This window comes from Zootoca vivipara, chromosome 1, assembly GCF_963506605.1.
Source record: "Zootoca vivipara chromosome 1, rZooViv1.1, whole genome shotgun sequence".
Taxonomy (NCBI): Eukaryota; Metazoa; Chordata; class Lepidosauria; order Squamata; family Lacertidae; genus Zootoca; species Zootoca vivipara.
The window spans coordinates 68,017,963-68,036,046 of record NC_083276.1 but is presented as its reverse complement, the minus strand read 5'-3'; the positions used below and the strand labels follow the sequence as shown (position 1 = coordinate 68,036,046).

The window sequence follows — 18,084 nt, the reverse complement described above, 5'->3', positions numbered from 1 at the left end:
TGGACCAACTCTGTGGATGGATATAGGTGGCACTTTGTTATAGTGGCTCTGTTCCACCTTACAGGGTCATGTCCAGAGATTAGCATAGGGTGAGTGCTCTTCAGCTTTCTGGTATTTACACTTCGGAGTGCCATGGTGCACCATTTTGTCTCCAATACTAATCAGCACTTATATGAAGTCATTAGGAGTTTGTTCCACCTCAAATCACTGAGATTGGGGCTCAGAACCAGAGATTGTTATCAGGGGAAGGTGTAGTTTGGCTAAAAGAACCTTGAAGGCTAATAGGGAGAAGTCATGGCATGTAAAATAAAATAAAATAAATACTGTGTTGGATTATTATTTCATCTAGCTAACTATTGTGTACACTGACAGGAGTGTTTGCCAGCCCTGCTTGTAGATGCCAGGGCAAAGCAAGAGCTACAACCCTTCACTTCTAGAATTAATAATATTTCCCACAAACAAGGCTTTGTAATATTTGTCAAAACGCAATGCCATTTGGAATGTATTTTATGGGTCATGGTTTTAATAATTACAACAAGAAAGCTGGCTCACCTTCTGCAAAGAGAATACATCCTGTTCAAGGCCGTTATTCGAAAGTACTCTGTTTTTGAGCGAGAAGAGCTATTACTGATAGTTCCCAATCCCAAGCGTTGATAATCTCTAAAACAAGCTCTTTCCACTAGCTGCTCCATAGTTGATTTCTCTGATGCTTTCAAAGTAGCACTAGTGTGCATTTCACTGTCATCTGAAACTAAAGTTGTATTGTTTTACTATCTTAATATTTAGTGAAGCAAGCACACTGTAGAGTGCAATACATTAGCTGAATTCAGATATTTACAGAAAAGCCCCTCTAAAGTCTTCTTACCTGATAGATCATCCTCCTCATTCCACCCAGGACGATTCACTCTTTCTTCTACAATTGTCCCCGTTTTCTTCTTTAGTAGGTACTGTCGGCCAATTGTCATCTTCCCTGCACGTTTTGCTCCTTTTACAATTGTTTTTGAAAGAGTGCTACAATTTAGAAAAGAACCAAAATAGCTGTATTGTGGTTGAAAGAGGAAAACTGGACATTATTCCTTCTAGAAACTTCCTCTCCTACAGCCACTAGAGAAATGTGTGGAATATATACAAAGTATAGATGTGATCCCATGCCTTCTAATGAATATTGTACATGAAAGGGTTTTTTGTTGCAGCATGTTCCTAATCTTTGTACTTCACAAATAATCAGAGGCATATTTTCATGATGCAGTTCCCTCTCTCACCAACAGGAAGATTTGGTGAGGTGATTTGGGAGCAAGAAATACAGAAAATCCCACCTTATTGATCGTAATGTTGCACATTATAATTATGATGCAATTTTCATTAGAATTCTCACATATATTGCAGCATCTCCTTTACTGAATCATTCTATAAGCGTGATTTTAAAACCTCTTAAATACAACTCTACTGCAGAACCCTCTTTGAAACTAATAATGTAGAACAGTATTTAAAAGAAAGAAGCAAACATACAAAAAGGGACCATTCCTTACCGAAAGGAAGTGTTCTTTTCTTTTTGCTTTGGTAAGATTATCTGAGGTGCAGTCTGACCAGCTGCAAAAGCAAAAGTGCTAAAGATGGACTGGGGGTAGCGAAACTTCATTAGCTGTTTCTTAAATATCTCTACAACTTCAGGGCCCACTTCTTCATCAAAAGCTACCTTAATCAGCTATGTATAAAAAAGATGCAATGAATTAAAAATAAAAGGTAAAATAAAATATAAGAAATATAAAACCAAGTTTCTAAAATATTATGAAATATCATTATAAAATATTATTACTGATTTATGAAGCAATTTATATAAACTTTATGGTTAATTAAATCATTTTTGTAATGCATTGCTTACAAATTAGAAAAGACAAAAGAAAATGTTTAAGATCAAAGAAAATCATACTGGAGTAATAGGGAAGTTTTTAATGTTGGAGGTTTTAATCTGTTTTTAATCTGTTGGGAGCCACCCAGAGTGGCTGGGGAAACCCAGCTGGATGGGTGGGGTATAAATAATAAAAAGTTGTTGTTGTTGTTCCAACACACTGTATGTATTTTTTTTAAAAAAAAACAAGACTATGTGGAATGGTAGAAGTTGAAGGTGTTATTTTGGTTTGTCTCATGAATAACAAAGAGAAGAAAATACAAGCATTAAAATGAGGCAGAAGATTTCTATGCTATTTTGCTTGAAAAGCAATTAAGATTAATCAGTGCCACATTTATGTTGAACAGACACAACAATTGGGCAAAATGACAAAGTATTTTCCATAATATTGTCCCACTGTCTGCAAGCCTGTCCATCTTCTCTTGAAATGCTTTGGAAATATGGGCAGAGTAAATGCCATCAGAAAGCTAAGACAGAGTGGAGGATAATAGAGTATGTTTGGGGAACCTGGAACAGGACCCTACCAAATGCCCCTTCCTACAGAAGCTGCATATGAGACTGGCACTGTGTCCCCTGGCCTATTTGCATGGTGCTTCAATACTAAGGGAAGGCAAAAACTGCCATGCTTAAAAGGCCTGGAAATAAATAGGCAATACTGAAATGGGGCAAGCAGAAGTCAGGAACAGTAACTCATGGCCCCACAGAACTATGGCCCAGGTTTATGGATACAATTCCATATATACTTTTACTCTTTGATGGGCATTTTGCTTGAGTTCTCTACTGTACTATGAACAAGGCACGAGCAACCTATTTTTAAATGAAGGCGATGGCACTGTATTAATTTATGAAAATGACATCCAATGTTGCACAAGAAATTGTCCAGATCGTGACTTTGCTAAGAAAGCCTACTCTACATTTCTGTCATAAATTTCAGGCAGCTGCATTGAGTGACAAAGATTAAAATAGTGTTCATGGCACACCTGCCTAGAGTACCTAGACCCGGGGTCACCAAACATGGTGCCCTCAGATATCTGCCTTGCACTGGTGCTGTGGGGGGAGTGTGCTTGCTTTTTTTGTATCTGTGTTTTATTTGTTTTTGGGTTTGTGATTTGTTTGCTGCAGTGGGAGAATTCTGAGCATCACCAGTTTTCTTCTGGAAAATGAGTATTTTGTGGTGCCAACATCAGTTGCTTATTTTTCCCTTAAAAGGAATGCTCCTAGGAAAAATAATTATAGTTGTAATGGTTTCCATTTTTTTAAACTCTTTTCAGTTTAATTAATTAATACTCTACCTTTCTATACAAGATGTCCAGGGTAGTTAACAATAATAAACCCTTAAAACCTTCATTAAACTAACGGGGCTTATTTTAAAGAATAAACATGACAACAACAACAACAACAACGGCTGCCTCCATTTTTAAAAAAAATTGTGCTTGATTGTGGCCTTTGTATGCAGACTTTCTTAGTGGAATGAATTCAGGGACATGAGAGTTGATTTATTTTGGAATTGGTGATATTTGTGAATATAACATGCAAAAGGAAGTAAGAGTGTTAAAAAACAACAACCAACTATAAACTTTAAACAACTTTATTTTACCTGAAACACAGCAGAGGTAATTTGTAGCCCTTCCTGCATGCTTTGTTGAAGCTGGTTCTGGATGGTAATTTTCTTCTCCTTAGTTATTGAGGCAATGGGAACGCTCCGAATAACAGTTTGTTCTCCCACTAAGAATATTAGTGGGAGAATGTTAGTGGGAATATCAGAGGAGCACTGCGTTACGGTTCAAGTTATCAGAGCTGTTCATATTTTACATACCCTACTCAATATGTACAATCAATCTTACACAGATGCAAGAAAGATGCATCAAACTCAAAGCCATAATCAAAGCTGGAACGTCTATCAAAATATTGAGCTCATTTCATGAAGGACATGCTAAAGGGCCTATCAGTTCCAAAAAAAGGAACATGTACTTCCTTAGTCATCTGACCAAACTGAATCAATTGATTTATTTCATTGACATTAACATTAAAAAACAAACAAACCAACATGATGCCTTGTAACATCTATTCCTTCAGTTACACCAGACTACATTAAAATGTAGGTCACATTAAAATGTAGGTCCATGGGGTCACGACTAAACGACAACACATTAAAATGTATTATGACAGATATTCAGCACGTAAGTAAATAAGTCCTACTGTGTTTAGTGAAGCTTACACTCAAGAAAAGTGTGTTTAGGATTGCTTAATTGAGATCGCTCAATTGCAATTTCAGCAACTTGGCTATCTTCATGAGAAAGATGAATTTAGAAAAGTTGTACATGATGGGATGGCAAGCATAGCTCTAAAGTTTACAGTTTTACAACAAAAGGGAAAATTTGTTTCGTGGGGCACTTTTGGTTGTGTGGAAAGAGCCATTTATATTAAAGTGTTAACATCTGACAACACTTTTATACATGAATTCCAAACATTATAAATGGCATATCTAGTGTATCACTGTCATATCAATTATGCAAAGTCAGTATAATATCAGATTTGTCACCTGCTGCTGATACAAAAGTTGCTGACCCTCAACCTGGCATTTGTTGGCTAGTGTCATAAGTCTTAGGTTCAAGCCACCACTATGGTAATGAAAACTAAGTCTGTTATTTTGAATGTATGCATTATCCCAATAAATACGTGTGCACTAAAGAAGTGATGCATCAAATGACAAAATATTTGATGCATTGCTCCTACTACATATCTATTTTCTGCAGCCTGTAGAATTAATTGGAACACACTGATTTATTTTTATGTAACCCACAGAGATTTCAAAGTAGAATTCTTATCCTCAAAAAGCTACAGTTACAATTTTCACCAAACAAATAAGATAATTGTTAAATAAATGCTATTTTTTCATCAGCCCAAGATAGCATTTGTTCTCATGACATTTTAAAATACTGTACTTTTATTAATTTCTGCTCTTTTAATAAAGTGAAGGATTATATAGATTCAAATTACTGAAAGAGTTGTTGCATAAATCAGTTCACTAATTTCACTAATTTAACTTACACTCATGTCAAACTAGATAAACACTGCCACATAAAAACCACAGAACTAGCCAGGCATATGATAAATGAACTGTAATTCAGAACTTAACTTAGAACTGCTACAAATGCAAGCAAAAAACACTGATTGACAACTTTCTCAGTTTAAACATGTAACACCAACTTCTAGATCCTGTATATAAGAACACAAGCAGGGCCTGCTAGATGAGGCCAATGGCCACATCTAGTCCAGCTAACTGATCTCACAGTGGCCAACTAGATGCCTATGGGCATGAGTATAACAGCACTCTCCCCACTTTTAATTCCCAGGAACTGGAATTTAGAGACTTACTGCCTCTAACAGCAGAGCAGAACATAGCTACTGTGCTAGTAGCCAATGATAATAAAGGCCATGTACTCAATATTTCTGCCTGCACAAGATGAAGTTTCCATAAAATTTGTGCATATCTGCCACCATCCAACCATCTATCTATCTATCTATCTATCTATCTATCTATCTATCTATCCATCCATCTACTTTTATTGATGTGAGTGATCCAGGTAATCCCTGAGTAGTTGCTCTTGTCTTTTTAACATGTTTGTCCTACTCAGAGTAGATCCATTAAAATAATGAACATGATTAATTTAGGTCCATTAATTTCAATGGGTCTATTCTGAGTATAATGAAGATAGCTCTAACCTATAACCAGGACCTTCACATGTCACACTATACCATAGTTTAGCATAATGTGCATCAGCTGGAATGAGCCCAAGCAAGCCTTTGGCTCCTGGCAGGCCGACCTCAACAGCATTTACTTGCACTTAATCTCAGATTGTCACTGCTTGTGAACAAAGGACTAAAAAGTCTGATTCATAGCCCAAAGTTTGAAGTTGGCATGTTTTGAAATTGACGTGTTTGCTATAAACAATAATCTCTGGTTCACATGCTATGAAAACCTGAGAAATGCTGCCTAATTCCATTTCTAGGTGCAAGGGAGGAGGAGAGGTCTAGGAGGTCTGGATTAGCCCAGATAACACAGATTATGCATGCTGTACATGCTCTACTGTGACATGCAATCTAGGCCACAGTATGAGCATGAGAATGAAGGATATGACTACAGTACATCACTTCCAAGTCCAGAAATGCATAATTAACAGCTGAGGACATGGAAATAGCTTCTGACTGATCTCCTGGATCACATTTTTTGTTTGTTCATAAAAAGCCAGGCACCCCCAAACTTTGGCCCTCCAGATGTTTTGGACTACAATTCCCATCATCCCTGACCACTGGTCCTGTTAGCTAGGGATCATGGGAGTTGTAGGCCCAAACATCTGGAGGGCCGCAGTTTGGGGATGTCAGATATAAGCACATCTATCCATCCATCCATGCCTATGCTCCACATATACCGGTATGTCTTTATGCATGCAGAGGCAAACTTGGCCCTCCAGATGTTTTGAGATTATAATTCCCATCATCCCTGACTACTGGTCGTGTTAGCTAGGGATGATGTAGTCCTTAAACATCTGGAGGGCCAAGTTTGCCTAGGCCTGTCTTTATATCTATGCTCCAGACAGTTCAATAAAACTTTTTATGAAGCCTATCATATCACAGTCCTATCCATGCATTCAAAAGAAAGGAGGACTTAAACTGAGAAGCAGGCTTGTGCATGCTGCCTCCAAGTTCCCTCCATGTGCCGAGTGTCCCCACTCCACCCTAAGTCTTTCCAAGTTCAGCAGGAGGGTTTGAAGGGGGCTTTTAAGTGCATACGGCAGATAATACAATCACAGGAAGGCTTGTAAATGTGTCCTGCTGAATGTGCCTAAATGTCCCCCTTCAGATCTAGACCATGTGATAAGTTGGGCTGCAGTGAGTGCACCTGACACGTATGTTCACCCCAGTTTAAGCCCTTACATGTTCTTTTGAACACATGAATAAGGCTTACGAGAACAATGATAATAATTTGTTATTTTATTAGATATGCAGATTACAGAAATTTACACTGACCAAAAGGTTGAATTATAGCTACTGATCCTATTCTGGCACATTTGTTTTAAGTGACTTAAATGGACTGCGGGTTAGCTTCAAATGTGTTCTGAAGTAAAAAGTTATTTTGACATTCATAAAGAAGACCATACCTAGTTGATCATGAGGTGTGCCTTTAAAAATAACTCTGTACGTAGTAAGGAACAAAGCTCCTTCTGCAGGGAGAATGTGAGGGCCTCCAAGCAATCCTCCAGTTGCCTCCTCTCGGCCATCAGGATCCAGAAGCACACGGAGACCTTCACACACAAACTCTTCCCCTGGTAGCAAAGCTGGTCGTAGAATCTTGGGCTGAGCCCAAAGACAAGATTTATATATATACAAATTGTGTAACACATAGTACACTACAGGTGTCAAACTAAAAAGGATTGAGCTGGAATTACAGCTAGTTTGTAAAAGACAGGTTATTGTAAAAATGGGTGTATTTTGTAGAAAAGAAACTTAACAAAGAGCCCTAGTCCAACACACTAACCACTATACTATACTAACAATCACATTGTTAGCATTTATAGAAGGGATAAGGTGTGCCAGCTGGGTAGATAGTCACTTATCTGGTCTCCCTAGGGCTTTCCTGCACTCTTTCAGATCTCTTATCACCATTCATGGTCAGAAACATCCCTCTGCCACTGTGCTTACCAGGCAGACTGGATCTCAGCTAGGATAAGAGTAAGAACTGAGTAAAATAAGTTCCGTCTTTTTAGAAAAATGACAAAGATAGGTTGGAGCAGGGGTGGGGAATCTCTGGTTCTCCAGATGTTGTTGGATTCCCAACTCCCAACATTGCCTACTTAGCATAGCCAATGGTCGGGGAGTGATGGGAGTTGCAGTTCAACAACGCAGGAGGGGCACAGGTTCCAAGGGTCTGGGTTAGAATTTCTGCCTCTTCAGTCCAAAAGGGAAAGCATTATTTGCTTAGATGCTGTTTGACTTTGGGAAAGGGAGTGGGTCGATAAAGAATAGATCTTAAATCAACAATGGACATGCAACAGCAGCTTATTTTGATTCAGAGGTTTGGCTGATCCTTTTTCTCTAGTTCATATTTCACAAAACTATAGCCAAGCTGCTTATTTGTTGAATTTTTCATATTTTTCAGCATCCTTTTAAATGTTCCAAATATCTCCTCAATTTAACGCGCCCCCCCATGACCAAACTTGCCATATACCTAAAATGTAAAGAGGGTAAACACAGTCCAAAATACTTGCCTTCTGAATTGGTGGCAACCTTCTACTTTCTCGATGAACAGCCTCCAGAGTCTCAATGTGCATTGCTACAATTCCTGGGAGCAAACACCACCGCAAATGAGCAAAACATAGCAAGAAGAAAACAAACTAAAATAATTCTACCCTTCTAAAAACTGCTTTCAGAAAGCCCAAAATAGGGCTCTCACATGATTATGTGGACACTGACAGACTAAAATTAGAAGTGCAAACCCTTATTGTCAACTGAAAATAACACACACAAAGAAGCTCTTTTCAAAAATATCTTCTCTCAGACAGTGCAAAATATCTCCCTCTCAAAATATTTCAAGACTTCAGCAAAGCTCTTCATACCTGGTATCATACAATGAAGACTCCTGATGTGATCCTGTGTAACTCCACTTTCTGTACAAACCTTGTCTATGAACCTAGTAATGAAGCGTATGACAGCATTGGCAATGTCATTGTTCTCAGAATCCTCAAAACCACTTTCAGTATCATAACTCTCAGCAACACTGCCTGCAATGCTACAAAAGTAATTCCAATCAGTTAAATCTACATTGGAGCAAAATAAAAACCACTCTATTTGAAAATAATGTGGTTGTCCCGATTACACACCTATTTGTGACAATGCTATTGCTTCCACTCTCCCAGTCTCCCGTTGCTGAAGTTCTTAGGAGTTTGTTTTTACTGGTGTCCAGTGGCACCAGCAGGTATACCATGAGGTTAGCAAAATGAATTGCCTGACTGAAAACCATACTTTCTTCACTTTGTACTAGTTGCTGTTGAGTCTCTTTACTAAGTGTTGGCCACAGACGCATCTGCTCAGCAGCCAAGTCCATGGCAGTCTTTTCTTGGGCCTGGGCATCAGAATTCTTCTCCTAGGGGAGAAAATGGTTAGACAGTAGTATATTATACTGTAGCTTTAAATTATTTCTGTTCTTTTGGAATGGGGACAAAGGCTGCCTATCAACTATAATGAGGGGAAGAGAACCTTTGCTGAAGAACCAAACAGAAGACAAACATAGCTGCCAAGTTATCCCTTTTTTAAAGGGATTTTCCCTTATGCTGAATAGGCTTCCTCGCGAGAAAAGGGAAAACTTGGCAGCTATGAAGACAAAACACTGCAAAGAATAACAATTCATGAACCACAATGCAGGGAGGTCAGCTGATTTGGTACTGAAGTTGTAGTTTTCTTGCTCATGGGGAATTATGCCTCCATCCACGTCCTGCCCTCAAGTTGTGCTACTGGATACTAAGAGACAGCAGAACATTATAGAAAGGCTTCTCTACTGGTTGATGTCTTAAGATGCACTTTGCTTTTTGCATCTACATTGCTCAGGGGTGGGGCAAAACCTGGATCTGCCTGCAAAAAACATTCAGTTTCCAAATGCTGTGCCCATCTTATACTTTCCATTACATCTGAAATTAGATCCTTGTGCAAGCACAGGGGCCATGGCTGGTCTTAAAATTTAAAGAACCATTTCTGACATACCCACAGAATCCATAGAAATAGGAATGCACAACATGGAGCCATATTGAAGGCAAGTCTAATTCACTTATAGCCCTTTCAACACAGCATCAGTTTAATCTGCTTGTTGGTGGGTTTACTTGTTTTTGTTTGTTCCTCATTGCAGTTTTACAAGCTAATATATACATTAGGATTTCATTCTGCTTGCAAACTCTTGGCTCGTTCTCACAGTGAATATGAATTGGCTCAAGAACTAACTGCCTGGCATTCAACTAACTGCCTGGCACAGATGATACTGTCCAATCTTCTGTAGTGCTTGAGTCACTGAGCCACGTGTAGCTATAGTTTATAGCACTGAAAAAATTTCATGTTTTCACATGCCAGATTTCAAAAATAACAGTCGTTCTCTGTAAACGAAGTGGATGGCACGTAGACACAACATATTGTAGCCTAAAGAAATTAGGGCAAAGGTGACTGGCAACTGTTTTCACATAACCTCATTTTATTAGGAAAAAGCAGCAGGAACCTACAATTGTATGATCAGCCTTTTAGACTTCTGAAGAATATGAGGAAAAGCTTCAAGTGTGCATATGTGTTACAACTGCTTCTATTTCAGGGGTCCCCCAAACTAAGGCCCGGGGGCCGGATGCAGCCCAATCGCCTTCTAAATCCGGCCCGCAGATGGTCCGGGAATCAGCATGTTTTTACATGAGTAGAATGTGTCCTTTTATTTAAAACTAGCTGGCCCGGGTCCTAGTTTCCCAGGAAAGGGGGAGGATGTGTACGTCCCCCCTGCACTATGTGTGTTTTCTCCCCCCCCTTTGTGTCTCATCCCTGTGATTCCTGCCATCCTGTCGCGACCCATGAGTCCCCCCCTCCCCCGGGTCATCCCTGTGACTCCCCCCACCCTGGCTCAACCCATGACCTATTCGGGCTCCTCCCCCCTCCCACCCAGGGCTCCACTCGGCCTTGTTTGTAAAGTGGTGCCGAGGCCTAGTCTGTAGGCTGTAAAGTAGAGCTGAGGCCTAATCTGTAGGCCTTGGCTTGGCCTAGTATGTTAATGCGAGCCGAGGCCTCCGCCCTGTATCTTCATTCATTGGCCCCCACCCTTGGAAAAGGAACTGTCAGCGTGTGATCTGCCTTTCTATTGGATGTTGTTGGAGTCTTCAGATCTTTTGCTGGTGACGTCTAATAGGGGTGTCACACTTTTGCTGGTGACGTCTAATAGGGGCGCCACTTTTTGTGTTTAATCATTATTTTAGGTATGAAAGGTGTGGTTTTTTGGGGGAAAATTATACCAGATCCCTCCCAGATGGGCATGGATCGCTGTGCCCTAAATTGATGCAATTTGGTACAGCGGTTACGGAGCAAGGGTGTTACCTCCGCGCATGCATCGTGAACATTTTTTTTATATATAGATGCATCTCTGGGTTATTTGTGTGGCCTGCCTGGTGTTCTTACATGAGTGGAATGTGTCCTTTTATTTAAAATGCATCTCTGGGTTATTTGTGGGGCATAGGAATTCGTTCATACCCCCCCCCCAAATATAGTCCGCCCCCCCACAAGGTCTGAGCGACAGTGGACCGGCCCCCTGCTGAAAAAGTTTGGTGACCCCTGTTCTATTTCCCAGTTTTGCTACCACTGTTCTCTATTGCTCCCCTATATACTGGTAGCAACTTTCCCGTTCATGGCTTTTCCTTCATGTCTGATAGTCCATCTAATTTAGAGGAATATTATTGACACAATAAGATGGCAGAGTGCCTTCTTCTATTACTTTGTCTCGAATTGCCATGTTCCTGGCATTTTACTGGTTTTGCCACCTGTTCCTTTTATAACAGGACAATTAGGACATGCCTATACTTTACTTACTTACTTATTTCATTTATGTACTACCTTTTTCTTCCAAGGAGCTCAAGGTTGTGTACATGGTTCTCATCCCTGTTTCATTCTCACAACAACCCTGGGAGGTAGGCTAGGCTAAGAGATAGTGACTGGCCCAAGATCACCCAGTAAGCTTCATGGCTGAGTAGGGATTCAAACCCTTGTCTCACAGGTCATAGTCCAACACTCTAACCATTACGGCACACTGGTTCAAATGTAGCTCAATATCCACCCCAGCTTAAGTCATTATAACCACACACACATCCTGCATAATCCCTGTAATACCTGCAGTACAGGTGCAATAATATTAGTGACACCAGCTATCTTGCCTAATCTGTATATCTTTGTTTAAAGACAACCCTGGAGGCACACAAGCAGAAAGTTTATTTCCAGAGTGAGTCATGCAGCTTCATATTTTTGATCTGCCCAATTTCAAATATGAGCCCCCAAAAGGAAGGAAAAAAAAGTTAGAAAATGAAAGGAGAGAAAGAGAGCCACATAACATATAATGATGGCACATTGTACAAAGCAACACAAAATGGGAGCCAGTTTAGGCTGCAGCACTGACATACCTTTTCAGCTCTGCACTGGAAATAAGACTTCAAAGTAAGTCAATGAAAGGGAGAAGGAAAACTTACTTTATCTGTGGCTGAAGTAAGTGTAAAAGCCACAAGCAAAGGGCTGATTTTCATATTAGTTTTCTACATATGTGCTCTTAAGAAGCATGTAACAAAGTGGGTGGAAGGAGTGTGCTTTTTTTTGTAACTTGAGCAATCCAGTACACATCTTGGATGTGTTCAGTTGTGAAGCTTCTTGGTAAGTCTGACAAGTAGTCAATGTAGTGTGGTGCAATGGGTCAGTGTGTCTGGATGTTAACAAGAAGATCAACCTTTTTTGGGCAAAGGCACACTTGTTTCATGAAAAAAATCACGAGGCACACCACCATTAGAAAATGTTAAAAAAATTAACTCTGTGCCTATATTGACTATATATAAAGTAATTCTCCCACGGCACACCAGGCAACATCTCGCGGCACACTAGTGTGCCGCGGAACAGTGGTTGAAAAACACTGGCTTAAGCCCACCCAGGGATGTCTGTGGGCAGGATTCCTGCGTTGCAGAGGGTTGGACTAGATGACCCTTGGGGTCCCTTCCAACTCTACAATTCTATAAGTATGTATCGGATATCATACATGTTCACACAAAGACCTCTGGAAAGACCTCTGGTAGGGGAAAATCTTTGGCTTGTGCTCAGGACCAGAATTTTTATTTTTCATGAGTGCCGTGTGCCTCTGAAGGAACTTTTAGATGCTCCTGGTACAAAATCTACAGTATTATATTGCATGATATAATGGTCCCGAACAAAAGTTAATGTGGAATTAGATAAGACATGACAGCTGAATTAGCCTTTGGGTTCCAATACAAAGTAAGCGCCAAGACTTGTGCAGCTAAACTCATACACAGTTATTCATTACTGCTATTGAGGGAAAGAATTATTTTGGAAATTGTGTTTATGCACCAGGGTGGAAAATCTGCATTTTAGGTTTCCTTTGGCACCAATATTCACAACATCTACTATCCATTTCTGATGGGGGGGGGCATTCTTAAGAGAAGGCTAAAGTTTTGTCTGGGAATGCTGTCTGATTTGAAGCAGAAGAAACAGAGTGCTGCCAGAGCTAGAAAAACATGTAGTAATGCATGTTAGGACTGTGAGCATATTAAGATAATATACTCAACTATTCTAAAGGAAAGCAAACATTTCTTAAAGTTGTGAGTTTTAATGAATTATCATGGATATTTGTGTTGCTTTATATATAAAACATCTTAAATCTTGTCCACATTATTAACAAGTTCATTACAACTAGTACCAAAAGATTTAGGAAGTAATTCCAGTATTTAGGAACACACCCCTTCCCTGGCATATTAACTGAAGAAGGCCCAACAAACTGTACAATATCACACATTTTCCTTAACTAAATGCCAACTGACTTCAACACAGATTTAGTTTAGCTTATTTCTTTACTCATTAAAATTTCTATATTATTGTTTTACTTACTTTCTGCTTTAAGTGTTGTGGATGATTGTCTTCCTTAGCTGAAAGATAGAGTGAACGAATTTGATTTTCCACATCACTGTAAAAGTTTGTTTCCCAGAACTGCTGGTTAGCCCATATTGGATGATCTTGAACACAGGTGTAAACAAACTGACTGACTCCAGGAGCTAGTTTCTGAAAGCACAATGATGAGTCATCAGATTGATTTTCAAGAGTAGGAACAACAATGTATTCAACTGCTGTGGCAATAAAAATCATTAATAAGATAGACAACTAATCCTAATGATGTATGTATACATATAATAATCATGAATATATTCTCTCCTATACATTCGTGTTGAGTAAACTAGTGGGCAACTCACTAATAATTCTGTTTATCTGAAGACAAAATCTTACAGAAGGCTCATTCTTGAGTCTGAATGTTGCACCAAGAGACATAGAGGTGCAAGATCCAAAAGTGAGAACAATGAGATAGTGGAATATGTAAGCTTGGTTGCTACATTTGCTCTATTTTTACCTAAGACTGAACTCCGAAATTTGCACTGTAATTTGTGTGTAGAGAGTAGCTTTTCAAAGAGTCTGAAGCAGGTCTACAAGGTACATAAATTAGTATTTTCAATACAGTACACAGTGTTTATTTTTTATCAGAGCAAATGTCTTTTCAAAGGTCCTGTAAATAATGCAGAGATGGCTCTGCCCCCCCGCCCCATTTAATGTACTTGTTGAAACTTCAGATACTCCACCTACATTGCAACATTGCATTCCTTCCATATTTATTTTACAAAATGAGTATTAGCTTTTAGGGTTACTGAAATCAGATGCATTGCATTGCATATTTGGATCTGTTGTTCAATCATATACAAAGTCATACAACATTACAATCCATCCCAAAACAATCCTAAATTCCAAATTATTCTAGAAGTTTCCCTGATTTCTATTTTGATCCAGCCTTTCTGAATTAGCTTACAGGTGTTTCATTAGCATTGTTATTCAGTGCAACCAAACTGCAGCCAGCAGATGGCAATAGATTTCTGTGGAAACTACATGCCATTTCTCTGTTAAGGCAGCCTAATAAAATAGTGGCGCTGACTGTCTCAACAACTGAAAGATCAGTGCTGAACTCTGCCTAACAGATCTGCCTGTAAAAAATAATATCCATGCTTCTCCATTAGTCCTGTACTCACCTGATCTTACCTCTGCTAGCCCAGTGTTTCTCAACCTTTTTTGGGCCAAGGCACACTTGTTCCATGAAAAAAATCACGAGGCACACCACCATTAAAAAAGTTAAAAAAATTAACTCTGTGCCGCCCTATATTGACTATATAATTATGACTGTAAGAAACACTTGCCAATTGCTGTGTTGGTTGCAATCTCCTGTAATAAGGCTTCACAAGCTGCTGATTTCTCTGCCAGCACAATCCTTTGCTCAGCAAGTTTCAGGTTGAGCTCATCCAGCCAGCTTCTTTAAGTTTGTCTAAAACCACCCTCCCGTGGTGGTGGCTGTTGAGAGCTGCGCTCGCCCCGCGTCGTGACCCGGCCGGCTTCCTTTCCGGCGGGTTAGTGTTGGTTATTGGCGGCCGCCAGGCACGTGACAATGCAAAATGCCCTTCTCGTCGCCGCACGTCGCGGCACACCAGCCAGCGTCTCGCGGCACACTAGTGTGCCGCGGAACAGCGGTTGAGAAACACTGTGCTAGCCTACAACAAAACCTAAATGTACCCCTATCAGCTGGCTTTTTGGTGTGGCTTCATATAAGGGCATAAAAGAGACAATAAACCGAATTTCAGTCCTGATCAGACAGGGATTATGTTGACAAGTCTGACTTGGGTGATGATATGGGAGTTAGCTTGGTTGGTAGAGCATGAGGATCTTAATCTTAGGGCTGTGGGTTTGAGCCCAACTTTAGAAAAAAAAGGTTTCTGCATTGCAGGGGGTTGGACTATATTACTCTTGTGGTTCCTTCCAGCTCTACAATTCTAAGATTCTATACAGCATTTTATTCTGGATGGGGTTGCAGATTGATAGTGCTTTTAGATCTCTAGAAGCCCAAGTAGCATGACTATCACAAAATACCTACCCTCAATTTAGGCTGATACAGTATGGCCTCTCCTAGACCGAGAGAATCCAGCCTCCCTTATTTACACTCTGGCAACATTGTCTATGGGTTGTTACAGTGTGTTGTACATTAGGCTATCCTTTAAGGTGGTTCAGAAACTACTGTACTGTTAGTTCAGAATATGGCTACTAACTGCAATTGGGCATTTGGAAGACATCTCACTGATCTTGAAATGGCTTCACTGATTTCTGGGTCCAATAGGAAGTGTTGGTTTTAACTTTGAAAGCATGAATGAAAGCACCAGAATAACTCAATGACTGCCCCCCTCCCCCACATAAACCTGCCTTTCATGAGAGGCTGTTCTGTTCTGTGATAGAGACTTTTCTGTTGTGATATCTTATCTTTAGAACTCATTTCCCAGGTACAGTCAATAACAACAACTCCTCCTGACATTTTAAGTAAAATAAGAATTACTCTAAGATGAATTGAAAACACTGGAAATAATAAGGATGACATAATAAAGAAAGAACACTTGTTGTTGTTTAGTCGTTTAGTCGTGTCCGACTCTTCGTGACCCCATGGACCATAGCACGCCAGGCACTCCTGTCTTGCACTGCCTCCCGCAGTTTGGTCAAACTCATGTTCGTAGCTTCGAAAACACTGTCCAACCATCTTGTCTTCTTCGTCCCCTTCTCCTAGTGCCCTCAATCTTTCCCAACATCAGGGTCTTTTCCAAGGCTTCTTCTCTTCTCATGAGGTGGCCAAAGTATTGGAGCCTCAGCTTCACGATCTGTCCTTCCAGTGAGCACTCAGGGCTGATTTCCTTAAGAATGGATAGGTTTGATCTTCTAGCAGTCCATGGGACTCTCAAGAGTCTCCTCCAGCACCATAATTCAAAAGCATCAATTCTTCGGCGATCAGCCTTCTTTATGGTCCAGCTCTCACTTCCATACATCACTACTGGGAAAACCATAGCTTTAACTATACGGACCTTAAGAACACACTGAGATGTTTTTCCTATATGGCAGCTGCCACTAGAAAATGTCATCCAAAGAATTGAAGATCTCAGGGGACATCTAATATTAATGAATGGATAGATAAAACTTGGGAATTTAACTTAATGTCTAAGTTGACATTTTCTGAGGTCAAAGGAGACAACAAAGATGAAATACTTTTGTAGCAAAGGGATTCTGTTTCTTAACTATAGTCAAAATAATCTTCCAAATATATGGTATGGTTTTGAGATGCTATGAATTTTAAAGTACTAGTAGTTCTTTGGGTTTTTTTTGCAGGTCCAGTTGCAGCAAGCCAAAGATTGCTGGGATGGGGCACAGGAGGCAATAACTACACGACAACATTTTGGGATCGAAAATGATCACAACTTTATTGATTACAGATGCCAGTAGGCTTTGGCATAGGCATTGGGTATGTATCCAAAATCAACCAACCTGACTGCTCGCTGATTACATCATCAGGGTTACACATAGAGGGCACCATTAAGGGAGTTCTATGGTCTGTTAGCCCCCGTCTGGACACACAGTCAGAATTATTCCCCTTGGACCCATTTACCGGGGTACCTTGATACTTTGATCTGGAGGAGGGGGAGGGTTAGGCTCCTTTCCACGCCATCTGATTAGACTAAGGATCTGGCCCAGTGCGTTTTTCCACCAATAAGTTGTGACAATTGCTGTGAGATAGGTAAAACCTCCAAACCAGCCAAATTCCTTCCTGGCCCCAAATAAAGCAATCAAGCAATTCCATGGCATTCATACGCACCACCCGCTTGCCCCCACATACAGGTTTAAATGGTCTGAGGACAGACCTGAGCAAATACAGGCTCGACCCAGGTCCACTCCCAAAAGTCCCCCTGCAGTTTGGCCATGATTGGCCAATTTAAATATGAACAGCAGAAGAGTCCCATCACTCCCTGCGACCTGCTGGGGCTGATGACACAGCCCAGCTGTGCAGGGAGTTTTTGCCCCCAACCAACTTGCCCACAGCCATACCAGACCACAATTGCTGCTGCTGCTGAGCAGCATGGTAAGCGGTTTCTTCCTCTTCTGTATCAGTTTCATGTTATCTGTTTAACTTACTTTATTAGTATTGCAGTTGATGACTGTTGTGTGTTCTTCTCTTGGGGTTGGAAAGAATATTTATTGAGATGGTATTTTGCAAACTGCAAAATGATAAATAACAGTGCAATCCAGGCCTGCTCACACCAGACTGTCAGGAGTTTGGACAGAGCCAAGGCATTTCTGCACCCGGCTTTGCCAGATGGGTGCCACTGACAGAGCGACACATCACTGTGTCAGTGCTGACTTCCCCCTTCTACCCACCAGTGGAGCCCAGTGGAAAGCCAAAAGACTCAAAATTCCAAGGCAGGGGATGGGATGGGGCTGAGCTGCCCTGGAATCTGCTGGATCTTGAGACAGTCTCACAGCAAGTTCAGGCC

General features: G+C 40.4%; 1 protein-coding gene across 4 annotated transcripts in view; it reads right to left on the bottom strand.

Annotated features, from left to right (window-relative positions):
- Nucleotides 1–18,084, bottom strand: part of SBF2 (SET binding factor 2) — a 217,628-nt gene that overhangs the window by 30,469 nt on the left and 169,075 nt on the right. For all 4 annotated transcript variants that reach the window (XM_035119334.2, XM_035119296.2, XM_035119305.2 and 1 more), the window contains 9 exons: nt 13,580–13,750; nt 8,791–9,053; nt 8,527–8,699; nt 8,179–8,252; nt 7,072–7,267; nt 3,507–3,634; nt 1,530–1,705; nt 866–1,011; nt 553–751 (listed from right to left, as the gene is read on the bottom strand). In XM_035119334.2, the coding sequence (XP_034975225.1) occupies nt 553–751; nt 866–1,011; nt 1,530–1,705; nt 3,507–3,634; nt 7,072–7,267; nt 8,179–8,252; nt 8,527–8,699; nt 8,791–9,053; nt 13,580–13,750 (1,526 nt within the window). The remainder of the gene's footprint in view (nt 1–552; nt 752–865; nt 1,012–1,529; nt 1,706–3,506; nt 3,635–7,071; nt 7,268–8,178; nt 8,253–8,526; nt 8,700–8,790; nt 9,054–13,579; nt 13,751–18,084) is intronic.